The 19,613-nt window shown below is 35.8% G+C and overlaps 1 protein-coding gene across 1 annotated transcript in view; it reads right to left on the bottom strand.

Annotated features, from left to right (window-relative positions):
* Positions 1-19,613, bottom strand: part of LRP1B (LDL receptor related protein 1B) — a 585,099-nt gene that overhangs the window by 212,703 nt on the left and 352,783 nt on the right. Inside the window, exons 28-32 of the mRNA XM_065670655.1 lie at positions 13,044-13,175; positions 11,719-11,946; positions 8,191-8,365; positions 7,788-7,882; positions 3,127-3,276 (exon numbers count right to left, since the gene is read on the bottom strand). Coding sequence (XP_065526727.1) covers positions 3,127-3,276; positions 7,788-7,882; positions 8,191-8,365; positions 11,719-11,946; positions 13,044-13,175 — 780 coding nt within the window. The remainder of the gene's footprint in view (positions 1-3,126; positions 3,277-7,787; positions 7,883-8,190; positions 8,366-11,718; positions 11,947-13,043; positions 13,176-19,613) is intronic.

Here is a 19,613-nt window from a genome sequence, read left to right as displayed (position 1 = left end):
CTGTCCAGACAAAGGACAAAAGACACTAGCTCTTCATGAACACTACTGGATTATCTTTGGGTGTCTCCACTTGCGAGAGACAAGCTTGTGCTTTGTGACAAGGAGATGCTGATGGCTGCTTCCTCCCTGCTTCCTGTGCACCTGCTCACTAGCAGAGCATAAGACTTCGAAAAGTCCTTGATCAGAGTAAACATTACTTAGCAACAACTAAAAATATTGGTGTGTTACCACCATTGTTCCAAGCCTAAAGTTGAAAACACAGCACTGCACCAGCTACTAAGGAGAAAAATGACTGCTATAGCTGAACCCAGGACACACAAAGACCTAAAAAAAAAACCTTCAGAAGCAAGAACAACTGAGGTCTAAAAGAGATCATTGGTGTAGTGAATTTATTAGAAATTCAGCAATTTTTCAGAGAATACTTTCTGCCCCAATACACCTAACCTTGGGAGGGGGAAGGGTGCATGGGAACCAGGGCTATCCCAGATCATATAATCCCATCCCTTCAATCCACAGAGGTTGCTGTCACTGCTTCCTTGGTTTTGCTCTCCAGTCGAATAAATGTTCTGATGATTGACAACAACAGCCCAGCGTATGACCGGGTGAGACTATGGTACAAAGGGAGTCTCGAAACACCACACTCTACCTCTTCTTTCTGCTCCAGTGGGAACATAACCAACCCAACAATATGACAAAATCATATACTTAAAAAAAAAAAAAAAAGAAACAAAAATTTTAAGTTAAAACACTGCTTTTTCCTGGGGAGACACTTAATGCAAAAGATGCAAAAAACGCAAAACACAGCAGAGGCCTAAAGGACTGTGACACTGAGATGAATCTAAATGCCACAAACCAGGTATGTGGTTTGGGCACAGATATCATGTCTGGTTTTTTTTCCAGTCACTGATGAATTCAAATGGTAAAAATGTTAGCTTAGCATATACACAGGGAAGAAACATTCCACCTCATGTTGGGTTTTATGTGTTTACTGTGGTTTTAGATAAAAATATTCCAGAAAATTTATGAAATGGACTAAAAATTATGCAGTAAACATTGTAATTACTGTGATTCACCTGCTAAAAATTCCTATCAAACTTGCAGGCAAACAGATCAATAGAGGTACTAAGTTTTCACATATTATCATGTTAAATTATTCATTGTTTTTTATCTATGCATTGTTAGCTATGATCATTCATCAACTACAAATCTCTTATCTTGCTTCATATCGCACTGGATTTCCTGTTCTGATCCATTCTGCATGCATGAAAGACTGACTATAAAGCCACAAGCATTTAAGGAAAATAGATAGCACTTATGTTTCCCCAGTATGTTGCACAATATAAAAATATACAGGAAAATGAATCCAGAAAATTCTCATGTTTTTCAATCAGCACACACAGAACTGTTAATAAAACTGTATTTATCTGCACTTTTCTCCAACAGATTTATATACAGAATTATACTGCAATGTCATACTGCAGTTTATCACAACTATTGCTCCAAAACAAAGACAGAACCCAAAAGAAAAACCCAAACATATTGCAAGTCTTGTTTACTAATTCTGAATACGAAGAGTTGTTATCACCCATAAAACCAAAGCCTTCCAAAATTAGGAGTATTAGATGTATAGATGTTTAAAAATTACACAGCAGAAATTCTCACATCTCCACACCTGAAAAAATTCGACTACCTTCATGCAAAGAAGCACAAAACACTCTTCCTTTAAATGATAGCTATAAACCCTTCATTCAATATCCCAGATGGATCATCACTGTTGTAGCTTCTGTGAATCACAGATGAAGACTTGATACCACAGAAATCACAGTGACAGTATGAACAAATACTCTTTACAACATCTGATATTAAATGCTTCCAAGAGCTCCCTAAAGTAAAGGTCATCTATTCATTCTATTTCTAGTCACAATGAAACCAACAAAAGACAATTTGACTATACTACCATTCATGACTCCTTTGGGCGCAAAACTTGCTTTTCATGAATGTATATGTAAAAGCATTCCCTCTCCAACAAATCTGGTCAGCATTTAGAGTTCAATACTGGCCAAATATGTGTATAATAAAACTATTTTAGCAGTTACCACTTTAAAATATAACTTAATTTACACCATGTGAATAAAGTCTGTGGAGTTCATTTCGCATAACTTTCACAAGCACACCATCTATCTGTATATTTTATCAGACAAATAAAATACTTTATAAAAAGATTCTGGCAGTTGATGAGTCAACTATCCCAACAAAACTCTACTTATCAACTGAACTGTTTTTTTGTAACATCCAAGATAAACATAAATAATGTTTAATTGAACCAGAACCAAGGTCAGCAAAGCATTGGGAAGAAATATGGACAGCTATAAAGTTATCTCTAGAATAATATAAATACCAATTCTGAGACAGACTGTAATTTCTTCAACACACTCTATCCTAGCTCCAGCAAGGGCCAAGAGCTGAAGATGCATACAAGAAAATGAGAATTCAAAACAGTATTTTCATAATATTCTGCAATCTGCAACTTAAAGACTTCTTGAATCTTTTACTTATGTTACTTTTATGATTCAGAAGTTTTTGAACATTCTAAAGATTTCTAACATGCAAAGTATAACAAACAACTTATTTCTTCAACCAATTTAACACACAGAATATTAGCAGACATCTGAAAATCCAAATCATCCATTTATCCAAATCATCCACCAGCAATTCATAACCAAAAGAAGTCTTCACAAAGTGCAAGCCAACCCAACAAACTCAGGCTATTCTGAATTAAGATAATAGAAGTGAGCAGTGGAAGAAAAGTCATAGGTAATTCTCTGTAATGATGAGCATAGCATATCTCTTTCCAATATGCTTTACAAATAACTATAGCCAACAGTCTGTTACCTAAGTACTGCATATATGTATGTCAATCTATATTTAGAAACATATAATTGTAATAGAGATTGTAAACTGTTCAATAAAAGACAAAAACCATTTTTCCACAAACAAAAAATTACCACTAGTGAATGTACACTATGTATTATCTACACAAAAACAATAGCTCCTCCAAGCTTTTGATATTTCATTATCAATTAGCTTCCAATCATTTAAAACCTAAGTTATTACCACTGGACTTACCCATAATGGTTAAAGCTGTGGCTTTTGTTAAGTTTTCTTTCATTGATTCAATTATTTCCAAATTACCACCGTCCAGGTTGCATCTATTTATTGTTCCATTTCCTGAACTGATCCAGTAAAGTTTGTTCTCTCCATAATCTATTGATAAACCTGTAATTAATATACACAACTTTAACAACTTTGGCTTGAATGCACAATACTCATTTAACATTACACTGTTTTCATAATATATGTACATTTAAAAATACAGACACACATAATATGCTTTAAAATTCAGCTTTAAAAAACAAACAATTACAACTAAACTTGGCCATTAATAATAAAACTCCTGTGATTTTCAAAAGATTCCTGCCTTTTCTTTCTCCCAACATCTATAGAAATCAAATGGTGACTAACTGATAAAAGAGCATTATCTGGCAATGAACAAGTACTTGAGTGAACTGAGGTCCTTAGCAAGGTCACTGGTAAATGCAAACCAGAAGCCATAACTTATATTCTAACATTACAAATAGATAAAGACTTAGAAAACAAACTACTTTTTGTGATTCATAACTAGGAAAAGTCTGTTCTGTCCTTATATGCACAACCCTCTGCTTAGAATGCTGAAATACCAAAACCTAATACTAATTCTCAATAAATTCAAAGTATTCATTTTCATTTTGCTTCATAGTGAGATGACCTCATGATCAGTTCTTTGGAGTTACAAGCAAAAGAACTGTAGAAATAAAAATACTTGCAAAATAACCTACTAAAGGAACATAGCATATAATTTTCTGGAACTAAGAACAAAGAAATAAGCGATCATGTGTTTCAGACTTGTACAATCTTAAAAATGTTCAAGTAATTGTAGTAGGAGATTTTTTCACAGCAAACAATAGTTGGCGAAAGAAGTTGCTAAGCCACTGTTCACCATACTTGAAAAATCATGGCAGTCAGGTGAAGTTCCTGACAAATGGAAAAAAGGGGAATATAACTCCAACCGTACCATGGGCTGCATCAAAAGGAGCGTGACCAGCAGGTCAAAGGAGGTGATCCTACTCCTCTACTCTGCTCTCACAAGACCTTACTTGGAGTATTGTGTACAGTTCTGGTGTCCTCAACATAAAAAGGACATGGAACTGTTGGAACAAGTCCAGAGGTGAGCCACGAGTATGATCAAGGGACTGGAGCACCTCCTCTATGAAGATAGGCTGAGAAACTTGGCATTGTTCAGCCTGGAGAAGAGAAGGCTGCTTGGAGACCTCGTAGCAGCCTTCCAGTATCTGAAGGGGGCCTACAGGGGTGCTGGAGAGGTACTCTTCACTAGGGACTGTAGTAATAGGACAAGGGGTAACAGGTTCAAACTTAAACAGGGGAAGTTTAGATTGGATATAAGGAAGAAATTCTTTACTGTAAGGGTGGTGAGGCCAGTGGAATGGGTTGCCCAGGGAGGCTGTGAATGCCCCAGTGTTCAAGACGAGGTTGGATAGAACCTTGTGTGGGATGGTTTAGTGTGAGGTGCCCCTCCCCATGGCAGGGGGTTTGGAACTAGATGATCTTAAGGTCCTTTCCAACCCTAATTATTCTATGATTCTATGAAACATGCTTAGCACCATGACAAGAGATGGCAGAATATTTTGCCTTGGTGCTAGACTTTTTCCAGGACTCATTTTAAGGTATCCAGCAGCAAGTTGCCAAAAAAAAATGTATTTCACTCTATAGGTCAACCCCTAGATACTACATAGTATTCTTCTTCCATCCTGTAAACTGCTTCTCTGTGGAAAGCCTGACATAATTTCAATATCCTGACAGGAGAAAGCAGTGCCATGGGCTGCAGAACTTAAAGATGCCATTATGCCACCACTACTTTAAGCGCATTTGTCATAGTATGCCAAAAGCTATCTGCTTTCTAAGCTTTTGGGAAACAGCTTTCCAATTCCTTTAGTTACTGATATTTTCTCCCTTTCTGCAAGTGTATCACCCAGAAGAATGCAACACACGCTTGCAGTGCTTATGCCTAGAACAGGAAACTTTCCTGAGAATATGGATGAACCTTGCCATGGGTTACAGAGGTAATATGCAAGTATAAAAGTTTCCTTACTCTGAGATGAATAGCATTTGCTATTCTCTAACTCCTGACTGCTACCAGTCAGCTGCTCACTGATTTCACCTAGACAAATCTATTCATGGGGTTGCTGTGAATGCAATCTACACAGCAATTGCAATGATATCTTGTCAGGCTTTCTACTTCTTCAGATACTAAACTGGTGTTTCTACCTGCGGATATTCCAATTACACAGCAGCACCTAACAAGAAATAACATTCTTATTTCCTTCTACCCAAGTCTACCACATTTTTCTTCCCAAAGTATTTTCCCATTGTGTTATTCTACCTTTACCAACCTTTGTAAAAACATACTATTTCTAACATAGGCAGAGCATGTTCATTTAGATTTTTCCAGGAATTGTCCTATTTTTGCTAGTAAAAATAGATGACTTATTAGCCATAAGCATCACAGATACTCATGATGCATTCCAGCATGCGTGACTGGCTTATACCTTATGTCCTAGCTGCCAAAGTCAACCTGAACATGTGGATTGTAAAATAATAGTCTTGGAGAATTCTGTTGTGTTTTAAAAGCATTATTGCCATGATTTAGGCTATCACTCTTTTCACATGCATTTTTCAATTCCTTTACTCAATTTTCCAGAAATATGCTACAATTTAAACAGTATATCACAAAGGTTATTCCAGCAATTCATACACTGAGGTTCCAATATTGAAGCTACAAATGTAATGAGATTTTAGCTTTCACTACCAGATAATTCAGTTTGATATTTTAATTTGGTGCATCCCTGAAATTCAAGGAAATGACTCTTGATAGCATTTATCGTATACTTTTTTGATTAAACGACGCATGTTCCTCTAACTTTATTTTTACCTGTGAAAATGCTCTCTAAAAAGCAGTGGAAGCTTAAGGAAACATTATGTTCCCAGAACATTAAAGATGGGATTCATTCTTACTACCTAAATTAATTAAATGTTGGACACTGCTATTACAGCTTAGATGAGTTATAGGAACAATATTTAGAATTTTTTTTTCATGTTTCCTACCTTAGTGACTTAAGAAAGGGATTTTTAAGTGTTTATGGCTAAATATACTTCAGGTGAAAAAAAAAAAGTTTGGAATTGGGAATTTATTTCTCTGCTAAATTCACATATATACCTAAGAAATAATAACTTTTTATTTTTTTTTTAAATAAACAAAGTAGTTTTAAGAGGAAAATTTCAAGAGCCAGCCTCAAGAAGATTTTTGGTTCACATCTGCAATGATTTTTTTTTTTTTTTTTTTGTAGACTATGCTATAAATTCAAAAGAAAGTAATATTCAAATAGACATCCAGAAAATAAAACAGCTAAAACAGCAAATAGGACTGCACTATAACCATGAGCAAAACAGAAACTCTGGGCTTGTTCAGAAGAAACGACTGAGCCCTATATTTTTTTTTAAAAACAGGGGCAAACAAATAAAAAAACAACACCCCCCCCCCCAAAAAAAAAAAACCCAACAAATCCAAAGAACACCATCCCCAACTATAATTATGGAGTCCTCTGAATGTAGCTGAGACAGTAATTCACTATGTTTTTAAAAATTATTTATCTAAGCTATTTTTAAACTTACTATAGCCATTTCCTTAAAAAAGAAAAAAAAAAAACCCAAACAAGAATCAAACCAACCAACCAAAAAAAAAAAAAAAGAACAACAACAAAAAACACCTAAGTATGCAGCTTAATGGAACTAGAGTCACTAGTTTCTTTTTTTACGCGATCTATGTGTGTTGGTATTTGAGCCTTTTTAGAACACTTCTACAAAATTCTTTGAATTCAGTATCCAAAATGCACGCTGTGTTCCTGTTCTGTCAAATTTATTGACTTAAGTCATTTCTGCTTCTGTTTGATTAACACATTGAGTTATAAAAACCTGTAAATGCTTTGAAATGTAATCACTTTATTGATGGGATATTAATAAGACAGGAACAATTGACATAACCACTTTAACCCTCTAAAAAATTAAATTATAAAGAGATCTGAACCAAAAATAAATACATAGTACATAAGTACATACAGAGCTGTTTTGGTTTTGTGTTTTCTTTTTCCCCAGAAAGTACCACAATTTATCATCAACTATATTCCCAAGTATACTAAAACTGAGGCTAAGTCATTATATATTTCAACTACTGCTTTTTCTGTATGTGAAAAGTTAATGGCCAAATTACCTTTTGATCATGCAGCTGGGATCCTGGTGAGGAAGGCTCTACATTTCCAGTCAAAGTATTCTCTCACACATATCCAGAACTTATTAAACCCTCTACATTATTTTACCCATAATCTAAAGATTGAGAAATACAGATGGGTTCTCCTTCACTTTCAGTCTACTGTAGTCCTAGCAGTTAATGATGTTAGACTTAACCCACTACAATAGATAACAATAAGAATGGGCAAAAGATGCCTTAAATTGTGAAACTGAAAAGCACATTAAATGTTTTTCATTTCTTTATGCCTCTTCTTCTCACTGTTGCATGGTATACGAAAAACATCATAATATAATTAAGTAGTATTGCAAGATAATGACCAAAATAAAGCACTATAAAATAAAAAAGCAACAGCAAAAAAGGTATTTACCGACAGGATCTTTTTGGTTCTGAAAAAGTATTTTGCTGTTGCTGCCATCCATGTTTGCCATGTTAATCGTGTTACCATCCGTCCAGTAGAGTTTCCTGAAGAAGAAAATGGATATATTTAAAATATTGCTCTGTGTACATTTTTTTTTAGTGCATCAGTAGTGAAAATATTTGTAAGTTTGGAAGCAGGCAAAATATCCAACTAATTATTACATGATTTATTCAACAGTAATGTTTGGTAGGGAAAGTACTTAGTTAGGAACTTCTCAGAAAAATCTTCCGAACACACACATTTACTTTAAGTTTGAAAGAAAAAAGAATGGGCAAACTCAAAATCTGAACAAAGAAGAAAACTTCTGATGAGCTTTAATGTAGTTTATTTATTAAAACCACAATTATCTTACCCTTTTACTGGGTGAACTGCAAGACACTGAGGTTTATCAATTCCATGGATGATTGAAGTTTTCAAGGAACCATCCAAATGTGCCACATTAATTTGTGTTTCATCAAATTCTGAACTAATCCAATATAAATTACGTGATATCCAATCCACTGCAAGACCTCTGATACTCTGAATATCTGCAAAAAATGAAAGCAGTTCTTTGATTTTCTCTCTGGATTATTCTCAGTTTTGGAGGAAAACAGCCAAGAATTTATTTTACAGTTTGTAATAATATTGCGCAATATTCTGCTTAGACGTACTTATAAACAGGTTGTCAAGATTAATAATTATTCTTTTTCTTTTGGGGCTGATACTCTTGAAATAAGAACATAAAAACTTCACTGAAGATTCAGAAAATCATCCATAAATACTTTGTTAAAAATTAGCATAAAACCTATTTCCCCAAAATAAAAATCAAACACTGACTGCAGTGTATTTTTATACTTTGGAAAGCATTTGTTACTCAGTGCACTATTAAAAAGTGTGGTTTGTGGTGTTTTAAGGGTTGATGATGAATTTGCTACCTGAAATAGCAAAACATGAGTAAGGCATGATTAATTTGGTAGCTTCACAGGTGTATTCATATGTGATAGCCTTCCTTATAGCAAGATACTGATTAAAAAATGCTAATGTATATGAATATCTGCCTTAAATCCTGGGTATAAAGTCACTGCTCAAGATCTATATACCAACACATCACTCTGCCTTGGCGTAGCTGTGGTTCATATTGTCCAGCATCTTTGTAGACAAGGAAACAGGCCAAGGGTATTTAATGATTTCATTCTAGTTCATATTTTTTACACTGCCACTTTGTCAACTTAATGTGGCTACTTTGACAAAATTATTCTCATTGACAAGCTATCATGGAATCAGCTAATGCCTGACTTGCACATACATAAGGTCAAATGGTGACTGGGCATTAGGAAGTTAGGGTGTCAACTTTAGAGAATGCAACAAAGGACTCTGAATACATACCCTTGACCCACTCTAAACCAATACCTTGCTTTTTTGGGGATTTTGGTTGCAGCAACTAGAAAACAAGAATTTCACACTCATAAAAAGATTAAAGTATGACTGGCATCTTTATGACACTGGCATAAGACTTCATCCAAGGAGAATCCTGCTAATATGTACTTACAAAGCTTCTTATGTTCTTATAAAGAAGTATAAACATATAACTAAGCAAATGAGATAATGTTTTGATGTGCCAGAAGATCATAATTTTGCAAATTTTATATTTAGTTACAACTGGCACAACCTTCCCACCCAAACCTTCACCACTGTAGCTACCATAATAAAATGAATATGAATGCTAATAAACAGAAACAGCCACACATAGTATGTTTCTTCACATTTCATTAAGTTTCTTGACAAGTTTTGTGATTTTACACCCTATATTTTATGTAGGAAAAAAAACTTTTATTCTCCTACCATTCTAAAACCCAACAACTTTTTCTCTTTTGGGCATTTCAATGTAAAGAGCATCTCTAAAAGGAACTCTAGATATTTGTCGTAGTTTAAGTCCAGTCAGTAACTCAGAATCACGTAGCTGCTCACCCACTTCCCCTGCTTCCTTCCCTGTGCTCCTGGAGGGATGGGGAGAATTGAAAGAATGCAACTCCCATGGGTTGAGATAAGAACAGTCCAGTAACTAAGGTATAACACAAAACCACTACTGCTACCACCACTAATAATAATGATAAGAGAAATAACAAGGGAAGAGAATACAACCGCTCACCACCTCTGACTAACACCCAGCCTGACCGACCAGTGATCTACCCCTTCCAGGTAACTGCCCCCAGTTTATATAGTGGGCACTGACGTGCTGTGTTATGGAATGCCTCTTTGGTTAGTTTGGGTCAGGTGTCCTGTCTCTGCTTCCTCCTGGCTTCCCCTCCTCCCTGGCAGAGCATGAGACTCACAAAGTTCTTGGTCAACATTACTGAGCAGCAACTAAAAACATCGGTGTTATCAGCGCTGTTCCCAGGCTGAAAGTCAAAAACACAGCACTGCTCCAGCTACTAAGAAGGAGAAAAATGACTTCTACTGCTGAACCCAGACAACCTTGCTCTTGTTGCTGGTATTAAAAAATGTTTCAAATTGTTAATAATGTTGTCTCTGAGATAGCAGGGGAAAAGATAAAAAAAGATACCCAACGAAATAAGGTCATCAATCTACATAGCCATGTGGGGATACTGGCCATATTTGTCCAATGATTTCCCAAAATATGCTGATACAGAACAAATTTCTTCTAAAGCAGCACCAGCAGCAGAGCTTCAATTAATTTTCTGAAGTTCCCAAATAATCAACTACAGAAGTATTTTTTTAATTTGTCCCCAAATTCAGAAAAGGTCTGATCTTACAGAACTGAATTATTTCTTTTCTCCTCTTTTCATTAAAACATATATTTAACAGTTGAGGAACCAACATTTACAAAACCTGCTTCTGCAGAGTCCCTGTCAGACAGGACCTTTCCTATTTTCAAGCAGGTAGGTATATCACAAAATAGAAGAACATCATGTTCTGCCAGGAGAGGAACTGTCAGTCGGTGGAAACAAGCAAAAATTCACCAGTAGCAAGGACAAGAAAGGGTATCACTTTTAATATGTGACATAGGGCTGAAGTAATCTGTTATAGACTTTGCAATCCATTCAGTTTCTGTAGTCAAAGTATGGAGCAAAAGTGTTGGAACAATGAACATGTTAACTGCCAACATATTTTAAATTACTGCAATATTTTAATAATAAAACCTTCATATTTCAAATGCCTTTTATTGTTGTATACCTACCTATAATGAAAAAGCTCAGCAAAAAGCAAAACCTGAATTATTGTATCACAAGTAACTAAAGCAACAATGTCGAACGCATTCAGGGTTCAAAGACAACAAATTCAAAAGGCTGCACTTCCTCATGGGACTCAAGTACTGCAAACAGTTTGTACATGACACATATTACATATTGCAAGAAGACAACAGGTAAATGCATAACACCAGTATCACCAAAATGATAAAATTACCATATTGTGTTTCATCAATGGTGACAAAGCCAAAAGATCTACAAGGACTGGAGAAACGTAACTCTAATGGAGCTCATTTCTTTGCTATGTCAGCACAGATAGCCAAAGGACATAAGAAATCCTCATGAAATTCTTCAGTGCAAAGCTACGTCAGGATATTGTTATTTTTCTGGGTTTAATCTTTTTTTGTTTCTACCTAACCCAGAAGACTTTATTTCCATTGTTTACTATGCATCTTAATGTTGTATAAAAGCAATGTTACAATTACCTCCAAATGTATTTAAATAAAAACGGATTATGAATCAATAAGAGCTAGAACCTTGAGCAACGTTGTGCCTTCTTATTGTTTGGATCAATTATCCACTACCAGTGGAAGGTACACCTAACAAGAACATACATGCTCATATTTTAGAATGTTTATAAACACACATTTACCTATAATGGATTATTTTTGTTTAAATGTTAAGCTACTTACCTCTTGAAATAATGGTTTCTAAGCCAGTCCCATTAATGAAGGCACGTTTGATGGTCTGTGTTTTCACATCAGTCCAGTATAAGCGTTCCTCAAGAGCATCAAAATCTATGACTGTCACATCATCAATGTCAGGAACAGTGAAGGCTGTAATGAAGTTGAAGTATGGATTTTCTATGTCGACCCCTCTTACTTCTGAATGCCTTGCATAGAGAAGAAATTTCTTCCTTTCTGTTAGAAAAAGGTAAACATCACTCCTTATCCTCCTCATCCTCTTCACAACATCGCTAACAGAACTCTAAGTTATCAATGTGAGATCACTTGACAAATGCGTAAATAAAGTTTATATGAATGATTTAACATTTCTGGAAAATCTAAAGCCTTGTGACACTTGAGAAATAAAGTATGTTACAGAGCATAAAAATCACAGGAAAATACATTAATTCTGGATGTGGGGCGTGTTACTACACCACTTAATCAACATGGTCTTGTGAATGCCTACACAAAAACGTTAAAAATTGTATTCTAAAAATTTTACCCCACTTATCCCAATAAAAAAAAAAATTACTGTTTAACTTGCACATCATAATAGATATTAATATATGATATCTCAGGAGAACAAAGTGCCACTAGAACACAGTTCTGCAAACAACAAAACTGAGGAGAAATGTCCTAACATATGTGTAAACAGTGAAATGCACACAGGCTGGAACTTTTTTTCCTGCAATAGCCTTGATACAGCATTGATACAGCTTCCTTTTTTTTTTTTTTTTATTTCCTAAACATTATTAATCAACACTGCAAGTGTTACGTAGTACAAGGTTTTACAGATAACAGACCTTTATTTGACAGTTCAAGGGCTTTTATAACTTAAAAACCGTTTATTGAAATTTTTCATAAAACTCCCCTGCAAGGCTGCATGTGTAATATTTACTCTTTATTTCATTTTCTTAATCCTTGAAAATGAAACTAAGACAACTTTAGAAGAATAGGTAGAGATCTAAGCTAGTAAGTACCTTATTGTTATTCAGCTTACCTGACTAATCGTCTGATGATGCGCTTTAAAGTATAAATCATTCTGTTTTACAGAAATAAGTTTTACTAACATATCATACACATAAACAAGAGAAAAAAATGGTTGTAGTAATAAATACCAAAGCTCCACACAACTCACATTAGAGTAAGTTACCAATTCTCAAGTGGATGTTCCTCTAAAATATATCATTAAAATGCACTGTATAGATTGTTTTTAAGATTATGTATTTTAACTTGTCCAGTTCAAAATTCTAAAACCAATACAATTGTCAGGCTTTAGGAGGAAAACTTACCGTAACAAGTTTTCTTGTCTAAAGATAGTTTCATCAGATGTGGACAGGCACATGAAGCACTTCTGTTGTAATTGATCAGACACATGTGAGAACATGGACCTCTGCCCTCATTAGCAGCACATGGATTGGAAGCTAAAATTTAATAACAAAATACACAAAATATAAAAACACCTTTCCGAAACTAAGGTTTGTCAAACTAGCATATGCTACATGGGTGAGAAAGCAGTGAAAATTCTGTTTCACAATAAACCAAACCTTACTGATTAACTGAGCTTGTGCTCTATAATCACCTTCTCCAGGCTAATATTCAACTGTTGTCCAAGCATTTTTTTCAATTTGTTTTTTTTTTGGTTAGGATGGCCACGAAATTTATCATCGTAACTTCCTAAAGCCTCTAGATATAATTTCCCAGCACAATATTAATTTTGAAGTATTTTTATAACATTTAAATTTAAAGAACTGTACACACCTAACCAGGACACATGGGGAAAAATGTTAGTATGGAACATTTCTAATTTTTGCAAAAAAATTTCTCCTAAGTGTAGCTTTGTTCAAGTAGCTTCCTATAGTTCTCTGATTGAACAGTACGTGCTAAAATTGCTTTAAAGAGCAAAAAGCAAGCTGACCAGAGAAGACTTTTTAGTCTTACAAAACTTAGAAACCATTATCTTCTTTCATTATACACACAGTTCCGGAGCACTGCTGAAGAGACATTCCGGGCATAAACAGAAAGTAATGTTGATTTTTCCATTTAGTAAAAGAAAACTTAGAAAATTAACAGTCATGAAAAGGGAAGTGGGAATGACTGACTCATAAAGAAAAACGTATAATTAACAAAATCAATTAGTTTAGAATATATTCCTCCAACGCTATGCTAGCGTGCAATATAAGTAATTAGATAACTAGAGAAATCCAATATATGAATTTCTTTGCCAAATAAATTTAGCTCAAACTCAAGCACTAAAATATTAAGACAAAGTCAGGGTTTGCTTTATTGAACCATTTCTTTTTCATCAATGCATGCCTCCTTGAATTTATCCAACAACTCCTGAATCACAGAATCACAGAATCACAGAATCCCAAGGGTTGGAAGGGACCTCAAAAGATCATCTGGTCCAACCCCCCCGCAAGAGCAGGGTAACCTACAGTACATCACACAGGAACTTGTCCAGGCGGGCCTTGAATATCTCCAGTGTAGGAGACTCCACAACCCCCCTGGGCAACCTGTTCCAGTGCTCTGTCACTCTTACAGTAAAGAAGTTCTTCCTGATGTTAACGTGGAACTTCCTATGCTCCAGTTTACACCCATTGCCCCTTGTCCTATCACTGGATATCACTGAAAAAAGCCTAGCTCCATCATCCTGACACCTACCCTTTACATATTTGTAAACATTGATGAGGTCACCCCTCAGTCTCCTCTTCTCCAAGCTAAAGAGACCCAGCTCCCTCAGCCTCTCCTCATAAGGGAGATGTTCCACTCCCTTAATCATCTTTGTGGCTCTGCGCTGGACTCCTTCAAGCAATTCCCTGTCCTTCTTGAATTGAGGGGCCCAGAACTGGACACAATATTCCAGATGCGGCCTCACCAAGGCTGAGTAGAGGGGGAGGAGAACCTCTCTTGACCTACTAACCACTTTGGAAAGTCGTGGGAAACGGGCGAGGTGCCTGAGGATTGGCGGATGGCAAAGGTCACACCAATCTATAAGAAGGGCAAGAAGGAGGACCCGGGTAATTATAGACCGGTCAGCCTTACCTCCATCCCTGGAAAGGTGATGGAACAACTTATTCTTGACTCCATCACTAGGCATATCAAGGATGAGGGGGTCATTAAGAACAGCCAACATGGTTTTATGAGGGGGAAGTCATGTATGACCAACCTTATAGCCTTCTATGAGGAAGTGACTAGGTGGAGGGATGATGGTAGAGCGGTAGATGTAGTTTTTCTTGATTTCAGTAAGGCATTTGATACTGTCTCCCACAGCATCCTCATAGATAAGCTAAGGAAGTGTGGGCTTGACGATCAAGTAGTGAGGTGGATCGAGAACTGGTTGAAAGGAAGAAGGCAGAGAGTTGTGGTCAATGGCGCAGAATCTAGCTGGAGGTCTGTGACTAGTGGAGTTCCTCAGGGGTCGGTGCTGGGACCGGTGCTGTTTAATATTTTCATCAATGACCTGGATGAGGGAACTGAGTGCACCCTCAGCAAGTTTGCTGATGACACAAAACTGGGAGGAGTGGCTGACACACCAGAGGACTGTGCTGCCATTCAGCGAGACCTGGACAGGCTGGAGAGTTGGGCGGGGAGAAACTTGATGAAATTTAACAAGGGCAAGTGTAGAGTCTTGCATCTGGGGAAGAACAACCCCATGTACCAGTACAGGTTGGGGGTTGACCTGCTGGAAAGTAGTGAACGGGAAAGGGACCTTTAACTACTTCCTGGTCTGACCAGTACAACAGAAATAATGAAACTTTCGAAACCTTGGATAAATAGGTTAATGAAATTCTATCCAGCATCTTCCATCATTCTATCAAAAATTCACAGTCTTTTACAGATTTTTGTAAAATCATTCCATTTGTCCCTTTCAAACACTTGCAGCACTGGAGGCCATGCTACACTCTTGAAGCCTTTGTGGTCTCTCCTGTTATTCAAACATTTATTACAAAGAAGCATCCCATACCCTCTCCATCAGCTCTTCTAAACCTCTGACAAAAACAAAAAAACAAAAACAAAAAAAAAAAAAACAGCTGCACCAAGAAGCTTAGTAATATTTATTCTTGGTTAATGACTCAGCAACTTTTTTGACTGCTAATGGACTGTAAGTAGCTTATTATTCTTATGTGATGCCTATATTTGATTTTGTCTTTCCCAAAATTTACAATAGAGAAATGTTTACTTAACATCATCACTTTTCTTGCATATGTAATAACAATGTGAAAAAATCTGGGGCGATGTCTTTTAATATGTTCACAACCATCCCTATGAACTACACATAAAAAAGGAATATTATTTAGGGTTTTGACAATATTGTGAAGGGCATCATAGAATCATTTAGGTTGTAAGGGATTTCAGCTCATCTAGTGATTCAACCTCCTGCATTGTTCAGCATTCTCAACAGTGGTGTCAAGCGATTTAAAATTTAGTCATGCATTTTGTGAAACTGCATTTCCAAAACAGTAATTTCAGTGGAACCTCAACCTTTTTATACACATTCAACCGTCTGTGGCAAGGATCTAGTTAGGGCCTAAGAATAATAACCCCCTGTGTTCCTGTGCTAAGAGTGCATAATGTTCTTCTCCACAGAAGTTGCTATTTCGGTATAGCATTCAAATAGAAGTGCATACAGAAAAAAATGCTGGTTAATGATTGTGTGAAAGAAAGAGTTGTGGTTAAAGCTTGCTACAAGCCTCAAGACGATACAGTAAAATTCGTCTGCTCCCAGTCCACATCAAGATTCCTTTCATATATCTCAGAATACAAAACAAGTGGAAAAAAAAAAAGTTATCTATCAGATGTATTTGTTTCCACATGCATGCACAATTTGAGGAGTAAATTACTATAGTCTAAAAATTACTTATACCAGCACATATGTATATTCATATATTCCATATGCATACTACTTTCACTGAGTAACAGCTAAGCCCATCCTTTACTTTCTAATAAAAACTAATCCTCTTGAAAGAAAATAGGTATGTCATTGCTTTGACTCTCAAAAAAATCAGCTCTTTTTCCTTGTACTAGATCTAACAGTTCCTTTTATTTCTATTGTGAATAACCACATAACCATTCCTTATTCACCTTCTCCATGCCATTTATGATTTCACAGACTGCCATCATACAGAAGCCTGTCTATAAGCTGTATTTTGAGAAGCATTGGCTTACCTGTCCTCATACAAAAACCTTGTCCATACTCTTGATCAGCCTGTCAAGCTTTCTCTGTATCTTTTATATGATCTGTACACAGCACTCAAGATATGGGAGCATTACAGATTTATACAGCACCACAGTTCACTGTCTGTGGTTCTCTACTCCTTTCCTAATAATTTCCACTAATCTATGTTCCTTATGATCATGGGAACCCATAGAACTGGCATGTTTACCAACTGGCCAGCCTTTTGTATTATTTAGTTGTTTTCCACTGCTGATTGCTTTTCGATTTATTTCTCTTACAGTATCGTGCACAGATACACATGTCATTCTTCGTCATCCTGTCCCCTCTTGATTCCTCTCTAAAAGATTATCTAAACAAAATGTTTATTTTTCTTGACCATTAACCCTTAAAAAACCTCTACAGACATTCTATCATCACCAGTTAAATAAACAGATACTCTGAGAACCTCTGAATATGCATTCACTGTGAACCAACTTATCCTCTGTATTAACATTGAACCTCTCTCTTCTTGGCATCAGATTTTAGCTAGGCAATTTTTTAATCTTACACTGTAATGGTGCACAACATGATTACATTCAGCCTACACTACAGCACTATGCACTACACTATATATGCACTACAGCTACATCAATATAATACGTTTAAGTTGTTGACAATCTATTCCTACTCATATTTAAAATGAGTTACAGATCTTATCCTCTGCACACTGTCAACACTTTTACAGGGCAAAAGATCTTTCTGCTGTACTCAGTCAAAATCTTTATATGACCTGATTACATCTGATTATTTTAGCATCAGTCTTTGGAATTTGTAAGTTAGGTCTGATCAGAGAATGCATTAGTTCTACAATACTTATTTACTTCCTATATTCACTATTTCTATTTCAGTTTTTAAACATTCAATTGAAGAATTAGTCAGTCTACCATCTAACAAAATATTACATATTCAGCATGAACCAAAATAAACAAAAACATTGTTAGGTCAAAGTGAGTACAATTCTTCATGATACTCTATTGTATATGGTATGATTGCTTTATGGTAATTCTGATGCTCTTGATAATGAATCTCTCAGCTTCCCACCCACCCCCAGTGTACAGTTTGTGGTACTGCAAAAAACAAATAGAAAAATTTAATTAATTACGTAAGTTACAAAATAAGACAGGACTGCCCGGAATAGCTGACCTAAAAAAATCATATTGGTATACTAGGCAGATAAGAAAGGCAGATGTAAAAGAGCAAGTGCTGTAATGTTATGGTATTACCACGGGGAAAGGCCAAAGGCGATGGTACTTTTAGGAGCAGGTATTATGCTTTATAGAAAGCTTTCAAAAAAATCAGAAATTCACCATCCACGTAAGTAAAAAAAAAAAAAGTCAGTAACAAAGGATTAAATTAAATCCAAGTGCAAAAAGTTATGCAAGAGTTAAATGGCAGTGACTGAGAAATAAAATATCTGATGAACTTCAATACATGTATATGAATACACAAGGGGAAAACAAAACAAAACAAAAAAAAAGCCCAAAACACAAACCCAAAACCAATCTCAAGTTATGCACATGTGAATGAGCACTGAAATAGCCTCCATATCTACAAGATCCTTTTCTGAAACAACAGATTAATTTATGTTTATGAAACTGCTCTCCAATACCCCTCTTATTACAAGAGGTAGAACACACTGAAAAGAATTATCAGCACTACGGTTGAAACAAGTAGGACTAGGTCACACAGGGCAGCTACGCACCAAAGCCAGCTACCCAAAAAGTTACAGACATCAACAGTTTGTGTAAATTCTGAAGTCAACCAGAAAAGTTCATGCAACAAGAATCAGTCAAAGGCTTTAAAGCCGTTGAAGCACACAGATACCACAGAAACCTAAGGTTTAAAAATCACTGAGCTTGAGGTTACTGGAAGGTGACAAGGAGGACATGGGAGGAATAAGGCTGTTACCTTTCCAAGGTCCATACTTTTGTTAGGTGCTAATTAGCCCTTGTCAAAGACAGAATGCTGAGTTAAGACAAAGGTATTATAGAATGCTCTTAAAATTTCTAAAACAAAAATGGAACTTTCACAAGCCACAAAGGAATCTAATTTAAAATTCAGAAAAATTACATATACTTTGCATGATCTGTAATACATATACCAAGCTTGCTGCTGGCTTTGAAATAAAAGTAATATATACAAGTAAGTGGTGATAAAATCTGAAAGCAATAAATTTTTTAAATACACCCCCTCCCCCCCCCCAAAAAAAAAACCAGCTGACACTTAGCTCATGTGCATTTTTAGCTATCTTTCCGTAAACAAGTTATTTTAAACAGCTGGCAATTCATGCCTCAAGAGAATATGGTAACAAAACAGTGCTATCACATTAGATGTTTTTCATGCTTTAATTACTTTTTTTCATGTTTTAAATTACTCCAATTTAATTAATTGGAGCCCAGTGGCACCAATATACTTTATATTCAGCAGTTATTGTACTACTTGTCCTGATTTTTAGACTATAAAAATTGATCTGCAAAAAGAAAAATAATGTCATGGCCATGGCTGATTTTGTGTGATCCTTCCAATTTACTCATCATTATCCCCAGTAGTACAACTCTTGGTACAACTCCTAGTGCCTAAAATAGAAGACCTTGTTCTTTGCAGCAGGTATTTTTTAAAAGTACAATGTTAGCTGAGAAAATAT

This window comes from Lathamus discolor, chromosome 3 (genome assembly GCF_037157495.1).
Source record: "Lathamus discolor isolate bLatDis1 chromosome 3, bLatDis1.hap1, whole genome shotgun sequence".
Lineage (NCBI taxonomy): Eukaryota > Metazoa > Chordata > Aves > Psittaciformes > Psittacidae > Lathamus > Lathamus discolor.
The sequence above is the reverse complement of the archived record's forward strand: the minus strand, read 5'-3'. Positions and strand labels throughout refer to the sequence as shown.